This window comes from Pteropus medius, unplaced genomic scaffold (genome assembly GCF_902729225.1).
Source record: "Pteropus medius unplaced genomic scaffold, Ma_sr-lr_union100, whole genome shotgun sequence".
NCBI lineage: Eukaryota > Metazoa > Chordata > Mammalia > Chiroptera > Pteropodidae > Pteropus > Pteropus medius.
This window is the reverse complement of record NW_024341893.1, coordinates 1,798,227-1,816,318: the sequence shown is the minus strand read 5'-3', so window position 1 is coordinate 1,816,318 and position 18,092 is coordinate 1,798,227. Positions and strand designations below refer to the sequence as shown.

The following is an 18,092-nucleotide window of genomic DNA, read 5'->3' as shown; positions in this document are numbered from 1 at the left end:
CAAGCACAGGGATCACAAGGGATCACAGAGCCCAGGTTCAGATCCTACCCCACCACTTAACGTGACCTTGGACAAGTCACTACCTCTGAGGGTTATGTCATCCTGCAAGGGAGGCGGCGGAGCCCACTTAAGCAGCCCCTTGTCCATACCCCAGCTACTATTTGCCGTGTGGGGCTGGGTTTCCCCAAGTCCTGGGGTGGTTTTGAGGGTGACATGTGTGACTTCAGGGAAACCTTTCAACCACCCATATTAGAGTTGAGGCAGCCGGGGCCCAGAGAGATGACATAACTTGCCCGCGGTTACCCAGCTGTCAAGAAGCAGAGCTGGGCTTTGGACCCTGGCAGCCCAGCTGTAAACCACAGCCGAGCCCTGGCTCACAGGCCCTGGGGAGCCATTGGCCGCCCCCTGATGCCCACCCCACCCCCACAGGAGAAGCAGGACAAGGCGGTGCTGCAGTCGGAGGTGGCCAGCCTGCGGCAGAACAACCAGCGGCTGCAGGAGGAGTCCCAGGCTGCCAGTGAGCAGCTGCGCAAGTTCGCCGAGATCTTCTGCAGGGAGAAGGAACTCTGAGGTGGGGAGGCCGCCGCCCCTGCCCCTCCGCCCAGGCAGCTGGGGACTCCTGGTTGCAGGTGTGGCCAAGGCACTCCACCAGGGCCCCACCGCACCCCCGTGGACACAGAAACCTGAGGGAGGCCTCACCGGGGCTGTGAGCTGCAGTCTGCTCATGGCCCTCGAGCCTCAGTGGGTGACATGGTCTCAGGCCTCCCTCTGAACTGGTCATCTCTGGTCCCTGGGGGCCAGACCCTGGCCACACCAGTCCCAGGGGCCCATCCTGCCAGCCCCATCTAGCCTCTTCCTAGGACCAAGCCATCAGGAGCTGTAGGAGGGGGAGAGGGAAGGCAGGAGCAAGTCTGCTCCAGGAGTTCAGAAACCAGGCTTCCTCACCTCGGACAACAGAGTTGGGGCCTGTAGGGCCCAGCCCCCCTGCATGAGCTGTCACAGCGTGACAGCAGCCAGAGAGGTCAGGGCCCCTGTGGAGATGGGAAGGCGCTCAGTCCCTGGTGCACCAGCTCCGAGAAGCACAGACATCATCCCCTCCCGATCCCATCCTTCCAAAAAGCAGTCAGGAGCACTTTCTTAGAACGTCAGTTATTTTGGGGGGTGGAGGGTGTCCCAGGATGGAGAGGGGAAACCGCAGCAGCATCCACAGTCAGCTGCTTTGAGGGGGCAGCGATTTGCACACCGTTTATACAGTCTTTTTCTATCAGCTCCTCAACCACCGGAGGCCACAGCGCCTGGGCCCCTCCGCCTTCGAGCTCCCGCCCCGCCAGGCCCAGCGGCAGAGCCGCCACGGCCACCAGCCGCGGCTGACAGCCACGGCCTCTTCCAGGCACCCCGAGGGGCGCACGGAGCCCCCGGGTCAGGGCTGGAGAGAAACAGCCTTCATCTCCGCTCCGCTTTTGTTTTCCCTTTGCCCTCACGCAGTCCCCACGGAGGGGCAGACCTGGGACACCCGCGACACCCGCGCCGCACTCCCCAGGGAGCCTTTGCTGTGCAGACCGCAGGAGACGCCGGCCCTACAGCGGCGTAAGGGGCGGGGCCGGGCAGCCGCGTGGAACTGCGGTGTCCACCGAGCAGTTTCTTTTTTTTCCTTTCAAAACAAACAAAATATATATATATATATATTTATTTTTTCATGTAGAGTTGCACCAGAAGTCTGTATGGCCTCACTGTGTGGCGTCAACCTCAAAGTGAGGACCGAGGCATGTCCCCCGGGGGCTGGTGCTCAGCAGGACTCAGAGGGACAAAGTCAGGGTGGGCTGGCCGGTGGCCATCTCCTCGCCCCGCCCTGGCCGCTGTGCATGGGGCTGCAAGGCGGCCTGCTGGGCCCTCAGCCCTGGCCAACTACTGTGATGTCTGCCCCTCCCCCCAGGCCTCCCTTTAGGACGGTTCTCCAGGACCACCCCATCTCCCCGTTCCTCAGAACCTAACCTGGGCCCCCCCCCCACTTTTTAAGTTGTCACCTCATATCTTCAAATCATTCTAATCATTTTGGGGACCTAATCGTGTACATTGACAAGTGTAAATTTTCATTTTTGGTTTTGTTTCCTGTTAATTTTTAAGGATCTCTGCAAAACATATTTAATTTGAGGTTGGGGTTCTGTCTCACTGAAGATAGCAGCAGGGTTTTTCATATGTCGATTTCTTTCATTTGGATTTTTTATTCTTTATTGTCTTTTTTGTTTTCTACCCCCATCTTGAGATTTTCTGGCATGTTTCTGGAGGTTTCAAAGAAAATAAACGTTTCATAGAAATGGTTTGTGTGTTCACTTGCTGAGCTGCTGCCTGGAGTCACTGACGAGAGGGTGTGGTCCAGTGTCAGCCCCCTCCTCCTGGTGTGTACACACACACACACACACACACACACACACACACCACCCTCCTCCCTCCTCCTCCTCCTCCTCCCTCCTAAAAACTAGAAAAACTAGGAATGCCAGCCTTGCAGACTTCTTTTCCTTGAAATCTAAATGACAGAAATTCAACATCAGAATGTAAAAAGTCCATAAGTTAAAAAGAGAGAGCTTCTACCTCAGAAGTCACATACGGGAGGCCTGAAAGCCAGGCCTGGCCCATGGAGTTGTGTTGGTTTTAGAATTAGTGCTCAACTTTTTAAAGTCTGGAAAGTGTACATAAAGCAAGCCAGATTTGCAGCGTAACTCCCAGAGGCAGCAAATCTCAGAACTGAGGGCCCTTGCCTCTAGGTGGTCGCCCAGGACTGCAGCCTGCCCCTCCCCAATGCAAGTCAGCTCCTCAGTGTGGAAGCCGCCCCTGCTTCCAGGGCCGGGCAGGGGTGGGGTGGGTGTGGGGGAGCGCAGCCAGGCGGAGGTGTCCTGGAAAGACACAGGCATCCTGCGACCTCAGCCCCCGCCCAGGCCTTCCTCGAGGGGCCCTCCCAGCTGAGGGCTCTTAGACTCACGCCCCCAGATCTGCAGCTGCCCTGGTGGACACTTGCAATTTGGCCCCAGGGATCAGGGTCCAGCTGATTTTCCACATCTCAAAATTCCACATGAAAATCCCAAGGTCTGGCCTCCGTCTGGCTCAGGCTGGATCTGAGCAGCCCAACCTTCTGACAAGGCTGGGCGTGAAGGGGCGGGGGTTGAGGGGGGTGGGGGGGTGGGGGGTGGTCTTTCTGGCCCACCTCGCCCATCTACCTGTCATTGAGTTGTTCACCTCTGAGCTAAAACCTAATGGTTCTGACTCAGACCCCACCCCTACCCAACAGACACAAAAAGATCTTTCTGAAATGAGTATATATCTTTTTTCCAGATGAGGTGGACCAGCTATTTCCACATCTCCTAAAAATTATAGAGTTCCAGACACTCTCCTTGTCCCCGCCCTCCTTGAGGCCCCATCCTCAACCCCGGCTGCCCTGCCCCCACCAGGAGCTGGGGAACAAGCTGTTCTCACATCCTCTGCTGGCGCCTGTGACACACCAACTTCCAACACTCCACAACTCACACGCGCACGTGCCAGCCCTCCGTCTCGCCCGAACTGTGCCCTGCTCGTCCCTTCCCCGCCTTGCCCCAGTTTTCAGTGTCCTCTGCCTCATCCCCCCGCCCCCCGTCTCCCGCAGGCCCCCCTCACGGGGCCTCCAGTCTCTCCCTCCTGCCCCATCTCTGGCTCTCTCCTCACCCAAGCTGTCTGAACCCTTTCATTCCTTTGGCTCTCTCCAGATTTTTCTATTGTCCCCTTAAATACTTTGTGTCCTTCTCTCCCCTGAAACCTCATCTCGTGTCCTTGTCCTGAGACTTTGTTTCTGGGTCTTACTTTCTCTCTCTCCAAACGTGCTTCTCCTCTTACTTTCTCTGTCCTGATTTATGCACTCTGGTTCTCTGCCTCCCTCTCTGCCTCTCTCCACATCACCGTCTCCCTCCTCCTCCTCTCTCTCCAATGTCTGTGCTGTCTTTTATTAATATTTCCTCTCTTCCACTAAATCTCCATCTCTTTTCTGTCCTCTTCCCCCATAATTCCTGTGGCTCTCCTCATCTACATCTCTCTCCAGATCTTTTGCTGTCTTTCTTTTTCTGATTCTCTATAAATTCGTGACTGTCTCTCTCTCCTGATCTGTGTCCTGGTCCCCTCTTCCTCACTCCACCTCATCCAAACCCCAGCCTCTCAACTAATGTCCCTGAGTCCCTAGCTCTCTCTCCTCTGCCCCTTCACCGCTGCTCTTGGGGGGCTGGGGAGCCCCAGGTGATGTCCTCGCCTAGGATGAGGTGCCGTTGGCACCCCACCCCCTACCCCAGCCCAGGAGGGCCTGGCTGTCTTCGTCTTTCTATCCCTTCCCTTCCCCCAGCCCCCAGTTCCCCGCCTCCCTCCTCTCAGCTTTCCACTGCAGCTGCAGCACAGGAGTCGTTGCCAGGGCAACCACATGGCTGGCTGGGGGCGGAGCCCCTCCACCCCATCCCCCTCTTCTTTCCGCCAAGGCAGGGAGGAGGTGGGACAAAGCCAGAGAAAGGCGAGGTGCAGGGGGAGATGAAGGTAGGGCCGGCTTCGGCTGTTAACCTCAGTTGCTTCTCCCCCAACCAGGCCCCGTCTCCCCTTCTCGGGGATGCCCCAAACCAGCCTGGAGAAGGAGGCAGTCGTGGCAGAGGGATCAGGCCCAGTTTAATACACAGAACAAGTTAATTCACAGCAGAGGCAGGCAATAAAGGAGACTCGTTTACAAGAGGGGGGCATGCCTGGATTGGGGGATACCCCCCAACGCCACCACCTCACCCACTTGCAGTCTCAATTTCCCTTTTTTGAACCCGAACAACAAACACACACAACCACGAGAAACAATCACGCCCCCTCGTCCCCCTAAAATTGTCAGCGAGGGGGCAGGGGGCAGCCCGGCCTGGCCGGCGGGGGTCAGGGCAGGGGAGGAGGAAATGCTAGTCCATTGCAGAGTCTGTGCTTCTCATCCCAGCGGGCGCTGGGCAGGGGCCTGCCTGCCCCACCGGCGAGGTGACGCCGAGGCCTTGGCAGGCACGGAGAGGGCAGGGTGGGGCTCTCGGGGAGCGGGCAGGAACAGAGTTCAAAACCATGGTTCACATCATGCAGTATCCACGGTGGGCACCAAGAGGGGGCGAGGGGTGGACGCCACACCCGCCTGCCCTGGGTGTGAGGGGGGAGTGGTGCCCACCTGGGGTGGGGAGGTGGGACAGCTGCAGTTCCAGAAACTGGGGGGAGGGGCTGCCAGGCAGGAAGCTGGCATAGACTGGTGGCCAGTGGATGTGCCCAGCAGTGCCCCCTCCACCCAGCCAGGCCTTATAGGACTCTTTGTATATATTAATTTTTTCTTTTTTTTTTTTTTAACTTTTTGACTTTTTCTTTAGAAAAAGGCTGGGTCCGTGCTCTGGGCTGGCATCCCTCGTGCCCGCCTAGAGGCGGGGTATGGCTTTGAGGGGAGCAGAAGCCCCTGGTGCCCATTTGCCTAGGGATAGGGAGGGAGGAAGGTAGGGAGAGGGGCCCTGCCAAGCCCCCCAACCCACAGGGCAAACATTCCACTGGCACAGAGGGAAGGGGGTGGCCCAGCCCCCCTCGGGCTTCCCCTTCCCCTCCCACTGTGGGGCATTAAGAGCGGGGAGAGAGCTGAGGTGCTCCGATGGGCAGGTGGGCAAGCACCACCCCAGAGGTCCAGGTGAGCCAGAGCCAGGCCTAGGTGAGGGTGATGTACGCAGAGGCCTTCTCTTTCAGGTGCCGAAGACAGAGGTGACAACTCCAGCTCCCTGTGGGGGCGGCCAGAGGACAGGAGTTGGGTGCAGATCCGGGAAGGGCTACCCGACCCCTCCCATCCGAGGGCACAGTCTTCGTCAGCAGGAAGACGGCTTTCCAAGCCCCGACCCCCATGTCATGCCCACCTCTTCTCTCACCTTCTGGGGGCTCCGCCATGGGGGGGCTCAGGCAGTACATGTGGTAACCCCGGTCGCAGTCATCGCAAAACAGCAGCTGGTCCTGGGGGGTGAGACCCGCCCAGCTGGCACCCTGGGGGCATGGGCACCAGAAACCGGGGTGGGGGGCTGGGGCAGGGGCCAGTCAAAGGGGCTGGGGGTGACGGGCCCTTCCACAAGAAGGGCTCCCAGAGGTCTCTGCACCACGGGATCTTTGCGAAACCCTCCTCGGCCAAGCAAAATATCCCTGAGGCCCGTCCATTTGTGGTCTGGGTTTTATAAGATTTTGTGGAACACTTAAAATGACGCTGAGATGGTCTGATGCCAGCTCTGGAAGCAATGGACATGGGTTCAGGTCCCCGCTGTACCATTGCCAAAGCTGGCTGACCTTGGGCAAGTCATTTCCCCTCTCTGTGCCGTGGGAACAGGAGCACCTACCTCAGAGGGTGGTTGGGAGGAGTCAGAGAGATGAAGATTAAGTGCCGGGCTCAATGAATGGCCACTAACAATAACAATAATCCAGGTTACCAGTGGTCACCAGGGGCTCCGGGGAAAGGCTTTAGGCCCAACTGGCAAAGGCAGAGGTGCCAAGTGGGGAGGCCGCCTGGGGACGCGCCCAGGGCAGGCAGGTGGGGCGCACTCACGTCGTTCTCCGAGGTCCCACAGAGGCTGCAGGATTTGCACTCGATGCACTGCCAGCGGTAGGTCCGCACGGCTGCAGTCATGTTCACCGTGAACTGTAAACACGAGGGGTGTCCTGGGGGCCGAGGGGCAGGGATGTGGTTAGGGGTCATCAGGCCCCTGGTGACTGCCGACCCCTGAGCAACAAATGGCTCAGCCCTCAGCCCTGGCTCCTAAGGCCAATGAGCTTCTGTGGCCCACAGCCTCCCCCGACCACGCCACGGCGCCCAGGGACCAAACTGCAAGCAGTGCTGCCGTGGCCACCAGTCTCCCACCCAGCCACCATGGCAACCACACTCTGCTCCTCAGAACACCATGGCAACCGCATTCTATTACCCACAGTGCTGTGGCAACCACTTTCTACCACCCACAACACCGGGCAACCACATTCTGTTAACACTGTGCGGAGGTAACCACATAACGTGGCGACCACATTCTCCCAGCCATGATGCCATGGCAACCACCATCCACAGCGGGGTCTCCACACCCTGGTTCCCTGCAACCCAAGCCCATTACACAGGATGCCCCAGCCACCAAACTGTTCAGAGCAATACTGCACAATGCCACTCTGCCAGTCATCCCACTCCGCCAGTGCCACAACTACATTCCTCTACACACAGTTGCCATGACGACCATATTACACTACCCGTGATACCATGACAACCACAATTCATTACCCCTTGGGCTGAGGCAACCACAGTCCATTACCCACAATTCCACCATGGGAAACCACATCGACTAACCGCAACTCCATGGCAGGCACCCTCTGTTATCCATAGTACCCAGGCAGTGGCAACCCATTATTACTCACCATCACAGCCCACTACCCACAACGCCCTGGCAACCAGCATTCACTTACCCCCACTGTGATAAGCACATGTCACTACCCGAAACGCCGAGACAACCACATCCCGTTATTCCCAGAGCCTCCCTGACCCCAGAATCAGTTTCGCATAATCCTCAGCAATTGAGTCAGCCCCCCACCCCCACTTCTGGTTCTCAGTGCCCCTGGGACACGCTGAGTCACCCCAGTCCTTGCTCTCCCGCCTCCCATCCTCCAGATTTGGACCCTGGAGTCCTTTCCACCCCAACCCCCAGAAACTTCAGCTGGGGGTGTCACCTGATCGCCCACAGTCGGCACATGAAATGAGGTCCTCGGGACACCCTGTCTTCTTGGAGCCACCCAGGCAGAAGTCACAGTAGCCATTAGGGATGACAGTGCCGTCAGGGGCCTTCTTGGCTAAAAGACAGCAGGCAGGGCTTTGGCGTGGGCTGGCGGAGGCACCCAGGCAAAGGCTGCTGCAGAAGCCGGGGCAGAGGGAGGCGTCCCTACCTGTGTGTTTCCTCTGTGCCTCGGGGACCCAGGCCAATTCTTTGTAAAACTCTGGGGGTGGAGGGACAGAGAGAGGGGCTCTCACCATAGGCAAGTCTCCACCCTGCTCCCAGCCTCAGCCCCAGGGGTGGACCCCTCGGTCCCGGCTTGGGGGAGCTGCGAGAGCAGCTACCCTGAGCTGAGACCAGTAGCAAAAGAGAATTGGTGGGGGGCAAATAATTCTCATCAGGACCTCCCATCCCTTTGAGAACAAATGACATGTCCTCTTTATTAGGTAAAAACTTGGCAAATGCAGCTTTAGGAAGAGTCCCCCACTTTCCTGCTCATACACACTTCTACTGGACAGCCACCCCCAACTGAGCCCCAACTGCTAGATATGACTGGCCAAGATCTGGTGTGGAAACAGACATTCAGAAGAAAATTTCTGAACACACAAGTGCCTGGGTGTGCAGCGTAACTAGGATAAAGAGTCTGTCCTCTCCCGCCGAGGGATGGGTGGGAAGACGATTTCTCCACGAGCAGAGGCTCCCTCCAAGCCCTCCCCCATCCCTCAGCTGTTGGAGTTGGCATGGGATTGGCATGGGCAGATGCCAAGGGCTCCCAGGCCACAGACCCTGCCCCTTGGCCAAAGCTTAGCAGGGAAGGGAGAGAGGGAGGTCGGGAGGGAGGAGAGTCATCTATCACCCCCATCCCCAAGCTCTAATTGAAACAATAAATCAGACCCAGAAATATTACGCCCAGCCCCGAGCGAGAGAGAGAGAGAGAGATGGTTGGTGCCATGGCAACCCCAGAGCCAGCATCCCCATGGTCGGTGGGGGGAGGGGCCCACTGAGCTGGAGATTTTCCAGAAATGTCTAACGTGCCCCCTTCCTCCCAGGGCCCCTCACCACCTTGCAGCCCGCCCGCCTGCTCACGTTTATGGTTGTTTTTCCGGTGGAAGGGCAAGGCGTGGCGCTCAGTGTTCTCCTCTCCCTCCTCCTCAGCCAGGTGGGTGTGGGTGTAGTGGTAGCTGAGCCCCGGCCGGTTCTTATACCGTTTCCCACAGACTGGAGAGCAGAGCGAGCAGGGATGGCTGGTCAGCCCTCCCAGCCCACGCCAACTCTACCCTGGCCTCCGAGATCACACCTCCCTCTCCCTCTGCCAGAGGCCTGCGCATCCCCCGACCAGGGTCAAGTACCGGGATGGGGGTGGGGGCGTGGCAGGAGAGGACAGGTCTGTGGGCCCCACTCTCTCTCTTTCCCCCTCTTCAGAAGGACTCACTATCACAGACATACGGCTTGTCTCTGTCCTCCAGGGAAGCGGTGTCCTGGCGTTTTCGGAGACCCCCAATGCCATATGCCTGGGGGAAGAGTCAGGAGGGAGGGGCCAAGAAACGGAGGAAAGCGAGTGTCCATCATCGGGGCCTGAAAGCCAAACCACAGCTCCGCAGCTTCTTGGCTGCGGGCCTTGAGCGACTCCCCTAACCTCACGAGGTTCGGTTCTCTCTGACCAGAGGTAGTTCTAACCGCCTCCCCCCATACAAACTCTGGTTTGCAGGTGGTTTCAAATAGCTGAGCCTCAGTCTCCTCATCCGTGAAATGGGTATAAGATCTCCCCACCCTTCAAGCTGTTCTGAGGATTAAATGAGGTCACACTGGGGAAGGATGGACACAGCGAATGGGGTCTGCGTTGAGGGGAGGCGTGGTGGGGAGATACCTTTCCTTTGGCCCTGTTCTTCCTCCTGGGAATGTCGTCCTCCAAGTCTTCCACCTCGAGATCATGAGGAAACTCCAGCAGCTGCTGTTTCTGGGCACCAGGAGAAGGGAGATTGGAGTCAAAAAATGGGGGACACTGTTCTGATTTTGGAAGGTTCTGGGCAGAGCTGGAGATTGGGGGCGGCAGGGCAAGTCAGAAGGTCCTCCAAAGAGATGCAGTGTGGGAGAATGGAGACTTCGGATGCCCAAAGGGAGCCAGGCGGTGTTTCGGAGCAGGAATGGGCTGTGCCGGGGTGGGAGGCGGGGGTGAGCGGGCAGCCGGGGCCCCTGCGGGTGGTCCTACCTGGCAGTCCATTATGGCCTCCTCCTCCTTCAGCTCAATCTTCTTCTCCCCTGTCTCAGCACACAGGAGAGCCTCAAGGACCGGCCCTTCCGGGAGGCTGCCCTCCTTCTTCAGGGGCGCCTCGCAGTCTGGAGACAAGGCCACGGGGAGGTCAAGTGGGGAAGTTGTCCCTGGAAGACCCGTCAAACTGCCCAGGTGGGAGAACCACGCTCTCTGCAGGAGGGAAGAGGCTCCCCCACTCTCAACCAGCCACAGACTCAAAGACTGAACCACTCGTACTGGGAAGGATGCTCAGACCCCAGGGAAGACACAGCCAGACTCTTGGACACACTTGGGAAGAGACATGCCAAACCCTTGCATATCCCCAGAGACAGGGAGGACACTCCAGCCAGACCCTCACTTACACTTGGACGAATATGGAGAGATTCATACAGTCAAACAGGATACACATGGACATACACAAGGGAGACACAGACAGATCATCTGAGACAGCCAGACAAAGGAAGAGATACATCCAGACACTCAAATGCACCCAGACACATGGAAGAGACACATGCAGACCCTCGGAGACACCCAGAGACACCCAGAAAGAGACCGTTAGACCATCAGACATAGCCAGACCCACAAGAGGAAAACACAGCCAGACCCTACCACACACCTGGACAAACACGGGGAAGATACAGACACACCTAGAGAGAATCACTCAGATGGATAAACATGGACATACACAGAGAAGAGACAGACAGTCCCTCTGAGGTCATCAGACACACCCAGGAAGACACAGCCAGGCAGACACTCTAAGACACCCTGATTCACACAGACCCATGGATATACCTGGACAGGAAAGAGAGACAGCCAGTCACTCTGATAGTACTGGACACATTCAAGAAGTGACGAGGCCAGATATTCTGGTGGACGAACACACGTGGGCAGAAAAACAGCTAATACACCAGACACTAAGGGAAGAGCGCCTCCCAGATATGCCAAGCGTCTGGGCGCTCAGGGGAAGAGGCAGGAGGACACCCTGATATACCCAGACACATCCAGGAGCAGCGGGATCCCCCAATGGACTAGGCACACGGGAGGAAATCAACCTTTTAATATAGTTAGAAACACTTGGAAAGGGACCCAGACACTTAGATAAACTCCACTACAAATGACAAGAGTCACAATCAGATACTGACACATCCGGACACACTCAGGAACCTACAGGCAGAAACAGAGCCAGATACTCCCATACACCCCAGCTCACAAGGGGAGAGATGCAAAGACTGGATATACCTAGACACACACAACAGATTCCACTCTGCTCTCAAATACACATGGACTCACATAGGAGAAGGGACTGTCCAAAGCTCAGTGGCTCAGAGAAAACTAAAGAATCTCCGGACTTCACCCAGGTACACACAGGGAAACCCAGAGCCAGCCGCTCAGACCCTCGCTAGGAGAGAGATAAGGCGAATGCTCAGACACACACTGGAATCACCACACACTTAGCGTGGGCCGGACGCTCACGTGGGGGCCACCCCAGGCCCAGGCAGCTCCACCCACCGATCTTGTACTCGCAGGGCCGGAGTCTGGGGTCCTCCAAGATGTTGAGTCTCCGTTTCTTCCTCCAACAGCGGGCGGGGTACGTGTAGATCTGTCCTGGGGCCAAACCTGGAGTGAGAAGGGCTGTAAGAAGGGGGCTGCCACGCTGCCGCCCTGCTCCGCCCCCGCCCTCCCAGCGGGTACCCGGCCCGCGGTGGGTCTTCTCCATCCAGATGTAGCAGTTGTTCTGGGCCACGCCGGTCTGCGAGTCCAGGAAGGGCAGGCGCAGGCTGCGCTCAGCGCACAGGCGCGCGTTGTAGCTGCGGCAGTGCTCGATGGCCTCGCGGTAGAAGTCTTCGCCTAGGCTGCGAGGGGCGGTGAGCGGGCGGCAGGCTGTCAGCGAGGGCAGGCGCGCCAGGTCGCCTAGCACCCCTCCCCCAGCCCGCCGGTCGGGAATGGGTGGGCCGACTCCTCACCTCTCCCCTCTGGTCGCTCCTGGACCCAAGAGCCCCCCACCTGGGGCTCAAAGAGGCCAACGAGTAGATACACATAATATAGAAACAAACAAAAATACACCAAGACCCATCCATACACCCACATATCCCAACACACAACATAAACAAATCACACATAGTCACACAGGATTCACACACAAAGAGAGAAATATCCCAAGACTCACAAAGGAGAAACAGACATGTCTCACATATGTGCACACACATATCTACTGAGAAACATAACTATCCCAAGTCACACAGTGTAGAAACAGATAGATCACACATATATCCATGCACAAATACATATCACATACCCAAATATACACAACATAAACAAATCACCCACACAAAGACACACAACGGGCAAATAGATCACACACACCACACCACAAACACACACACCCATGCATCCAAACACATACAGATATACAAATGTTAAAAGAAATGTTAAATTACGCACATATGCACTTATACACATATCCAAAGCCACAACACAAGCCACACACACACACACACACACACACACACACACACACACTATCCAGACATGCTATACAAAGAAATCACAGATTCACACAGGATACACACACATTCACAAAGATACACAACATAGAAACCAACATCTAAAATATCACATATTCAAACACACAAAGACACAAACATATACAACATAGAAACAGACAAATCCACCGACATTCACTCAAAACTGTACACATAGATACATGCATACCTACATATCCAAAGACACAGAACACAAATGATGCAGTTTCAAAGGACATGTACACACACTCAAAGACTCAAATATCCAATGATACCTAGTATAGAATAAAAGAAATGAAACACATTTCCACACATATCCAAAAAAAAACCAACAAACAAGTGACACATACTCCACATCCCAAAACAAAGGTAGTGTGGGCTTCGCTCAAGTTTACCAAGGTTCCCGCACCCCTGGACCATTTCATCCTCTCCTCAAGCCCGGGAATCACAAGGTGGGACACGACCCCTGCCCGGAAGAGCGACCGAAAAGGACTCCGAGTGCCCCACACCCTTCGCTCCTCCAGGCAGCGCATCGGACCCCGTTCTTGTCCGAGACCCATAGTCACACACTCGCACCCCCGCGCAGCCAGGCCCACGGTGACAGTCCCCCAGACACCCCATCGGCCCCACCCCAGTCACCACACACACACACACAACACACACACGTCCGCGCAGACCCGCCCGCGCTCCCTCCCCCGCCTGCCGCCGGCCCGCAGCACCTCAGGGGGCCGGGGATGACCGTAGCCATCTTGCTCCCCGGGTCCTGCCCCCAGCAGGTCCCCGCCGGGTCGGTCCTCCCAGCGCTCGGGCGGGCGCGGAGGCCGCCCATCCATTCATTCCCGGGGGGCGGGAGCACAGGGGCCACAGCCAATCACCGCGGCTGGGCGGGCCCGCCCGGGCCATGCTGGGAGTCGTAGTCCAGGTCTGGGGGCCCGAGGGACCCCGAGGGGAAGGGGGTGCAGAGGTGGGGTCCAGGCAGCATGCACAGTCACCCACACACGCTCACTCATACACTCATCTGGTCTCACGGCTGTACACTCACTCGCACATCTGGACTCGCACGCCCACACACGGCAGTTTACACACACACTCACACGTATACTCACTACCGCCCACGTAGACTCACGCACACTCCACTCCCACACCTCACATACTCACATACATTTACACTCACACACGCACTTCGGAGCCAGGAGACTCAGAGACACCTCACAGGTGCCTACACAAACGTCTCACCAACAACATCTCAGAGCTCGCACAGACTACTGGCTCAGAAAAACCGCCCCCTCCCCTCCCAGCTAGCTCCAAAGAACCCTATCCTGTCCCATTCGGGGCTGTCACTCACGGTGACCCCGCCCGCCCTGTTCAACCCCTTCACAGGCCTGACCGCAGCAGTGCTAATTAAGAGCTGTAGCCACACCACTTAGGTTCAAATCCCGGCCCTGCCATTTGGTGGCCATGTGACCTTGGACAAATTATTTAACCTTTCTGAGCCTCAGTTTCCTCATCTGTGAAATGAGGCTGGTGTCTCACCTTATTGCTGTGAGGATTAAATGAGTAAATATAAGTAAAGGGTTTTAAAAGGTACCTGGCAGGTTAGTAGGTGCTCAATAAATTCATTCATCCCACAGAGGCTCTACTATGTACTAAGATGTAACATGGTGATATTATTACCATTATTAGGAAGAATAATGCCTGGCCTTAGTAAGTGCTCAATAAAAATTTGTTGAATGAATGAATAAACATACTGAACACCACCATGTGCTGAGTACAGATCTAAGTGCTTTACAGGGATTGAATCCTCATAAAGACCCTCTGGGGTGATGTCATTATTACCCCCATTTTCCAGATGAGGACTCTGAAGCACAGGCAGGTGAAGTTATATACATACCTTCGGCCCCGCCCCCCAGGCTGTTTGAAGGTGTGACTGAGGGAAGGATTCACTCCCCCAGATGTCTGTCCCCAAGTGGGCCTTGCTATCTTCTCTCTCCCACTGTCACCCACACTGACTCTACCCTAAGGGATCCCCAGAGAGTAAGCTGACTCACCTGGTCACACACACTTGCTCCATGCACACACTCACAGCTCTTCTAGTCCAAACTTTGTGTTCAGGTTTGAGCCTCTGCGGGCAAAACACCCACCAATGTCCTGTCCACCAGGGGGCTCTCCAGCAGAGAGACAGGCATACTAGCCTTCACCTCTTTTGTTACCTAATGCCCTCACCTCCTCCTGGTGAGAGGCCTAGTATGCCCTCCAGCCTCCCATAACCAGAGTCACTGCTACACACACAGACACACAGACACACTGACACACACACACACACTTACTTCTAGATTTAGACCCTTGCCACAAACTCTCCCCATCTCCCCCAGGTAAGGCCCTGAGGGAGGGGATTCTGTTTCACATCTGGTCCAGAGTAGATGGCGAAGAAAGTAAGTCAAGGATGCTGGCAGCCCCACGCTCACTGTAGCCTCCAGGCCCCTGTAGTGGCCGCTCCATACACCATCCACAGTAAGCCCTACCCCTGACCCATCAGCTCGGTTCAGAGGGTGCCCTTGCCACCTTCCTCTCACCGGCCACCACCCTCACAGATCCCCCATCACACTCTCTAACACTTGCTCCCCACACTTCCAGCTTCGGAAACCTTGGCTGGCTCCTGCCCCACCCTGAACTCTCATGACAATATGATCAGTTTAGAGCTTGAGTGTAGACACTCTATCATCTCCTGGAAACCGTTGACCACGAGTGCGATTTGGCCCGCAGACACTCGGAGAGGGTCTCCCTCCCTTTCCTCAACCCCCTTCACTGATGCCTCGCCCACACTTGAACTCCCAGTTCGCTCTCCTGCCCAAACAATCCTCTTATCCCCACCCACTAGTGCCCTATGGGAAACTGGGCCACAAATTAAATCAATATGGTCTCTACTACTAATAATCACTACATTTAGTCAGGGTCAAGCTCTGTAGTAAGTGCTCTACAAAGATCAAACAGCCCCATGAGGTAAGAACTGTTATAATTCCCCAATTCACAGATGGTAACACTGAGGCTAGGGGCGGAATTAATGGCTCAAGTAGAGGTTTGAAGGCCATCAGAACTCCAAGGGCTGCACCCTCCAGCCTCCCACTCTCAAGGGAATTAGACTTGCACAATGCTTCAGGAGCAAGTCCCTACCCTCGCCTCTGCAGAACCCTCAGGAGGTGGGAGCAAAGAAGGGAGCTAGCACTCCCACCCCAATGCTAACTCTGGCCTCCAGGTCCCTGCACCAGGCCACACCACACCTGTCCTCCTAGAGGTCTAGGCCAGGGTCAGAGTGAGAAGGCCTGGATACCTACAGATTCATCAGCTGGCACAGGAACTCTGTCCCAGCCAGTTGGAGGGTGTCCCCCATAGGGGGAGACATCTGTCTGTGTGCGGGACTTAAAATGAGGAGGCGGAAAGGTGTCCCCATCACACACCATCTCACACCAGCCCCACACCCACCCTCCAAGCCCTCTTTTGCTCACTGCAAAGTCACACGTGTAGGCGGGTGCATAAGTACCCCTGCCACCCTCCTCTCCCAACTTCCCCCAGCCAGAAACCAGCGGGGCGCTCCGGGGCCCCTCCTCTCTCCTCACCCCCCAGCACACGATGCTCAAGGTCAAGGCGGGGCGGGCATGGGGTTGGGGAAAGTGTATGGGAGGTCGCCCCGGCCCCTTTGTGCGGCGCCGCGGGCGCTCGCCCTCCGTCTCCTCCCCCAGGCCAGGAAGGAGGGGGAGGGGAGCGCGCGCTCTCCAGCCCGGGAGCGAGGGCGGGAGCGGCCGCGCGCCTGTCACTCCGAGCCCGCTGTCACCGCCTGGGGAAGGGGGTGGGGAGCACTGGGACCTGGGAGTCCGGGATCCCGACGGGTTGATGGGGGGATGAGGAGTGGAGGGAGAGAGAGAGGGAGGGAGAGAGATGGAGAGAACCAGGGTGGCAAGGAGACGGGCGAGACGGCAGGGAGCTAGGCGCGAACCCAGGCGTCTGGATTCCCAGGCACTGGGTCCAGTGAGAAGCTAAAGCACGGAGGAGGGCCGCGGACAGGGAGAAAGGGAGGGAATGCCCGGAGACCGAAGGCGTTCCCAGTACCCTCTCCCGAGGCATCCGGTCCCCAAGAGGATGCAAGATGCTCGAGTTAGATGTGTATGGCGGGGAGAGGGACGGATCTCACAGTCTAACATGACGGGGGCGTCGGGGCTCCTAGGACCTGAAGACCCCGGAGGGAGAAAAAGGGGAGACAACAGGAATCTAACTGGGAACCCCCGACGTCTCGGTTCCCACCCTGCGACTGCATGGGCCGAGGTCCCCGGAAAAAGAGGGGGTAAAGAGAGAAAGGTGCTTTAATGAGGGGGGGAAGGTGGTGGAGACCCTGGAAACTGAGGTCTGGACTTAGGTGTGCGAACTCCCAGCCCCTGACCCTAGACACGGAGCAGAAGATATGGAGGAAGAGGAGAGGGAAGCCCCTACCCCCACTCTGGGTGGGGAAACGGCCTCCGCCACCTCGCACGCCCCGCACCACATTCCTTCACTGACGACGACAAAGAAGAGGCGCCGCCGTGACCCTGAAGGGGCTCCCGCCCCCAACCCCAGGGGGCTACAGGGGGTGGCCCCGGGGGTCCCTATTCAACTATCATCCGCGCACGGCATCCCGTTCCCCAGAGAGGGCGAGGAAAGGGCGTGGGAGATGGAGGGACATGGACTGCGGGGACACTCACGACTTGAGCGGGTTCTGAATGGCGGTGGCCATGGCCCGCTCGGCTAGGCCGCCTCCGGCCCGGGGCGTCGCTGCCGCCGCGCGCGGGCCCAGCCCGGCCTGCACCGCCCGCTCTGTCGCCCAGCGCGCTACGATTTCATTCATTCTTAGGGCTGCGGCGCGAGCGGAGCGGGGCGGGCCGAGGGCGGGGCTCGGCCAATCCCCGCGCCTCCCGGCGCACGACGGGACGTGGAGTCTAGGGGCGCGCGGCGGCGCCCGAGGGCGCCCCTGACCGGACTACACGTCCCAGGGGGCGTCGGGAGGACCGCGCGCCCATTGGCTAATGGGGATACAGGGAGGGGACACAGGGAGGGGTTAGGCTCGCCCCAGAGCATCCTTGTCTCCTCCCTGGGGTGCTCCATTCCCAGCTCCGGCTCTCCAACCTCCAGGCACCGCGGACACGGGAGCAGGTGGTCCCTGGCTTCTGGGTCTCCCCAGGGTATGTGGACAACCACAAGCTCTGTCGTGGATTCTTGTCTATGCCTGCTTGTCTAGGTGTCTCCTCCGTGTAAGCCAGCCTGTGAACAAGCACAGGGGTTAATAATCAACGCCTTTGTTCATTTACTGAGTGTCTACTATGTGCCAGGCACTCTTCTAGGCATTAGGGATACAGCGGTGACCAAACAGACAAAGTCGTTGCCTTCAAGGAGCTGACCTTCTAGTAAAGAAAGACAGATGATAAACAAGAAAGTAAATAAGATCATTTTAGAGCTACAAGTACTATAAAGAAAGGGGTGGCTTCTCTGAGGAGGTGACATTTGAGCTGACCTGAG

The 18,092-nt window shown here is 57.3% G+C and overlaps 2 protein-coding genes across 15 annotated transcripts in view; one reads left to right on the top strand and one right to left on the bottom strand.

Moving 5' to 3' along the window:
- Nucleotides 1–2,318, top strand: part of SIPA1L3 (signal induced proliferation associated 1 like 3) — a 217,450-nt gene extending 215,132 nt beyond the window's left edge. For 3 of the 4 annotated variants that reach the window (XM_039855054.1, XM_039855069.1, XM_039855065.1), the window contains one exon: nt 430–2,318. In XM_039855054.1, the coding sequence (XP_039710988.1) occupies nt 430–570 (141 nt within the window). In that variant the 3' untranslated portion in view covers nt 571–2,318. The remainder of the gene's footprint in view (nt 1–429) is intronic. The other variant, XM_039855062.1, reaches the window with a different exon arrangement.
- Nucleotides 2,319–4,646: 2,328 nt separating this feature from the next.
- On the bottom strand, nt 4,647–17,437 carry DPF1 (double PHD fingers 1). 11 transcript variants are annotated; one of them, XM_039855156.1, is made up of 13 exons: nt 13,191–13,210; nt 11,994–12,548; nt 11,722–11,882; nt 11,539–11,646; nt 9,988–10,115; nt 9,646–9,735; nt 9,211–9,289; nt 8,865–8,996; nt 7,951–8,001; nt 7,738–7,857; nt 6,581–6,693; nt 5,919–6,030; nt 4,647–5,774 (listed from the first exon to the last, which is right to left on the bottom strand). In XM_039855156.1, the coding sequence occupies exons 3-13, from the start codon at nt 11,744–11,746 to the stop codon at nt 5,704–5,706; spliced, it is 1,029 nt and encodes a 342-aa protein (XP_039711090.1). In that variant the 5' UTR covers nt 11,747–11,882; nt 11,994–12,548; nt 13,191–13,210; the 3' UTR covers nt 4,647–5,703. The 11 variants fall into 11 exon arrangements, with proteins under 11 accessions (XP_039711090.1, XP_039711015.1, XP_039711022.1 ...); XM_039855081.1 differs by lacking the exons at nt 11,994–12,548; nt 13,191–13,210 and adding an exon at nt 17,282–17,437; XM_039855088.1 differs by lacking the exons at nt 11,994–12,548; nt 13,191–13,210 and adding an exon at nt 17,282–17,437 and having other exon boundaries at nt 5,919–6,000.
- Between the last annotated feature and the right edge of the window lie 655 nt (nt 17,438–18,092).

Coding starts and splice junctions, on each gene's coding strand:
- DPF1 (XM_039855081.1), bottom strand. CDS start 17,424: ATGAATGAAATCGTAGCGCGCTGGGCGACAGAGCGGGCGGTGCAGGCC. Junction 8,002..8,864: donor CCGGAAAAACAACCATAAAC/GTGAGCAGGCGG, acceptor CTCCACCCCCAG/AGTTTTACAAAGAATTGGCC. Junction 6,031..6,580: donor GTGGGACCTCGGAGAACGAC/GTGAGTGCGCCC, acceptor CCATGCCCCCAG/GGTGCCAGCTGGGCGGGTCT.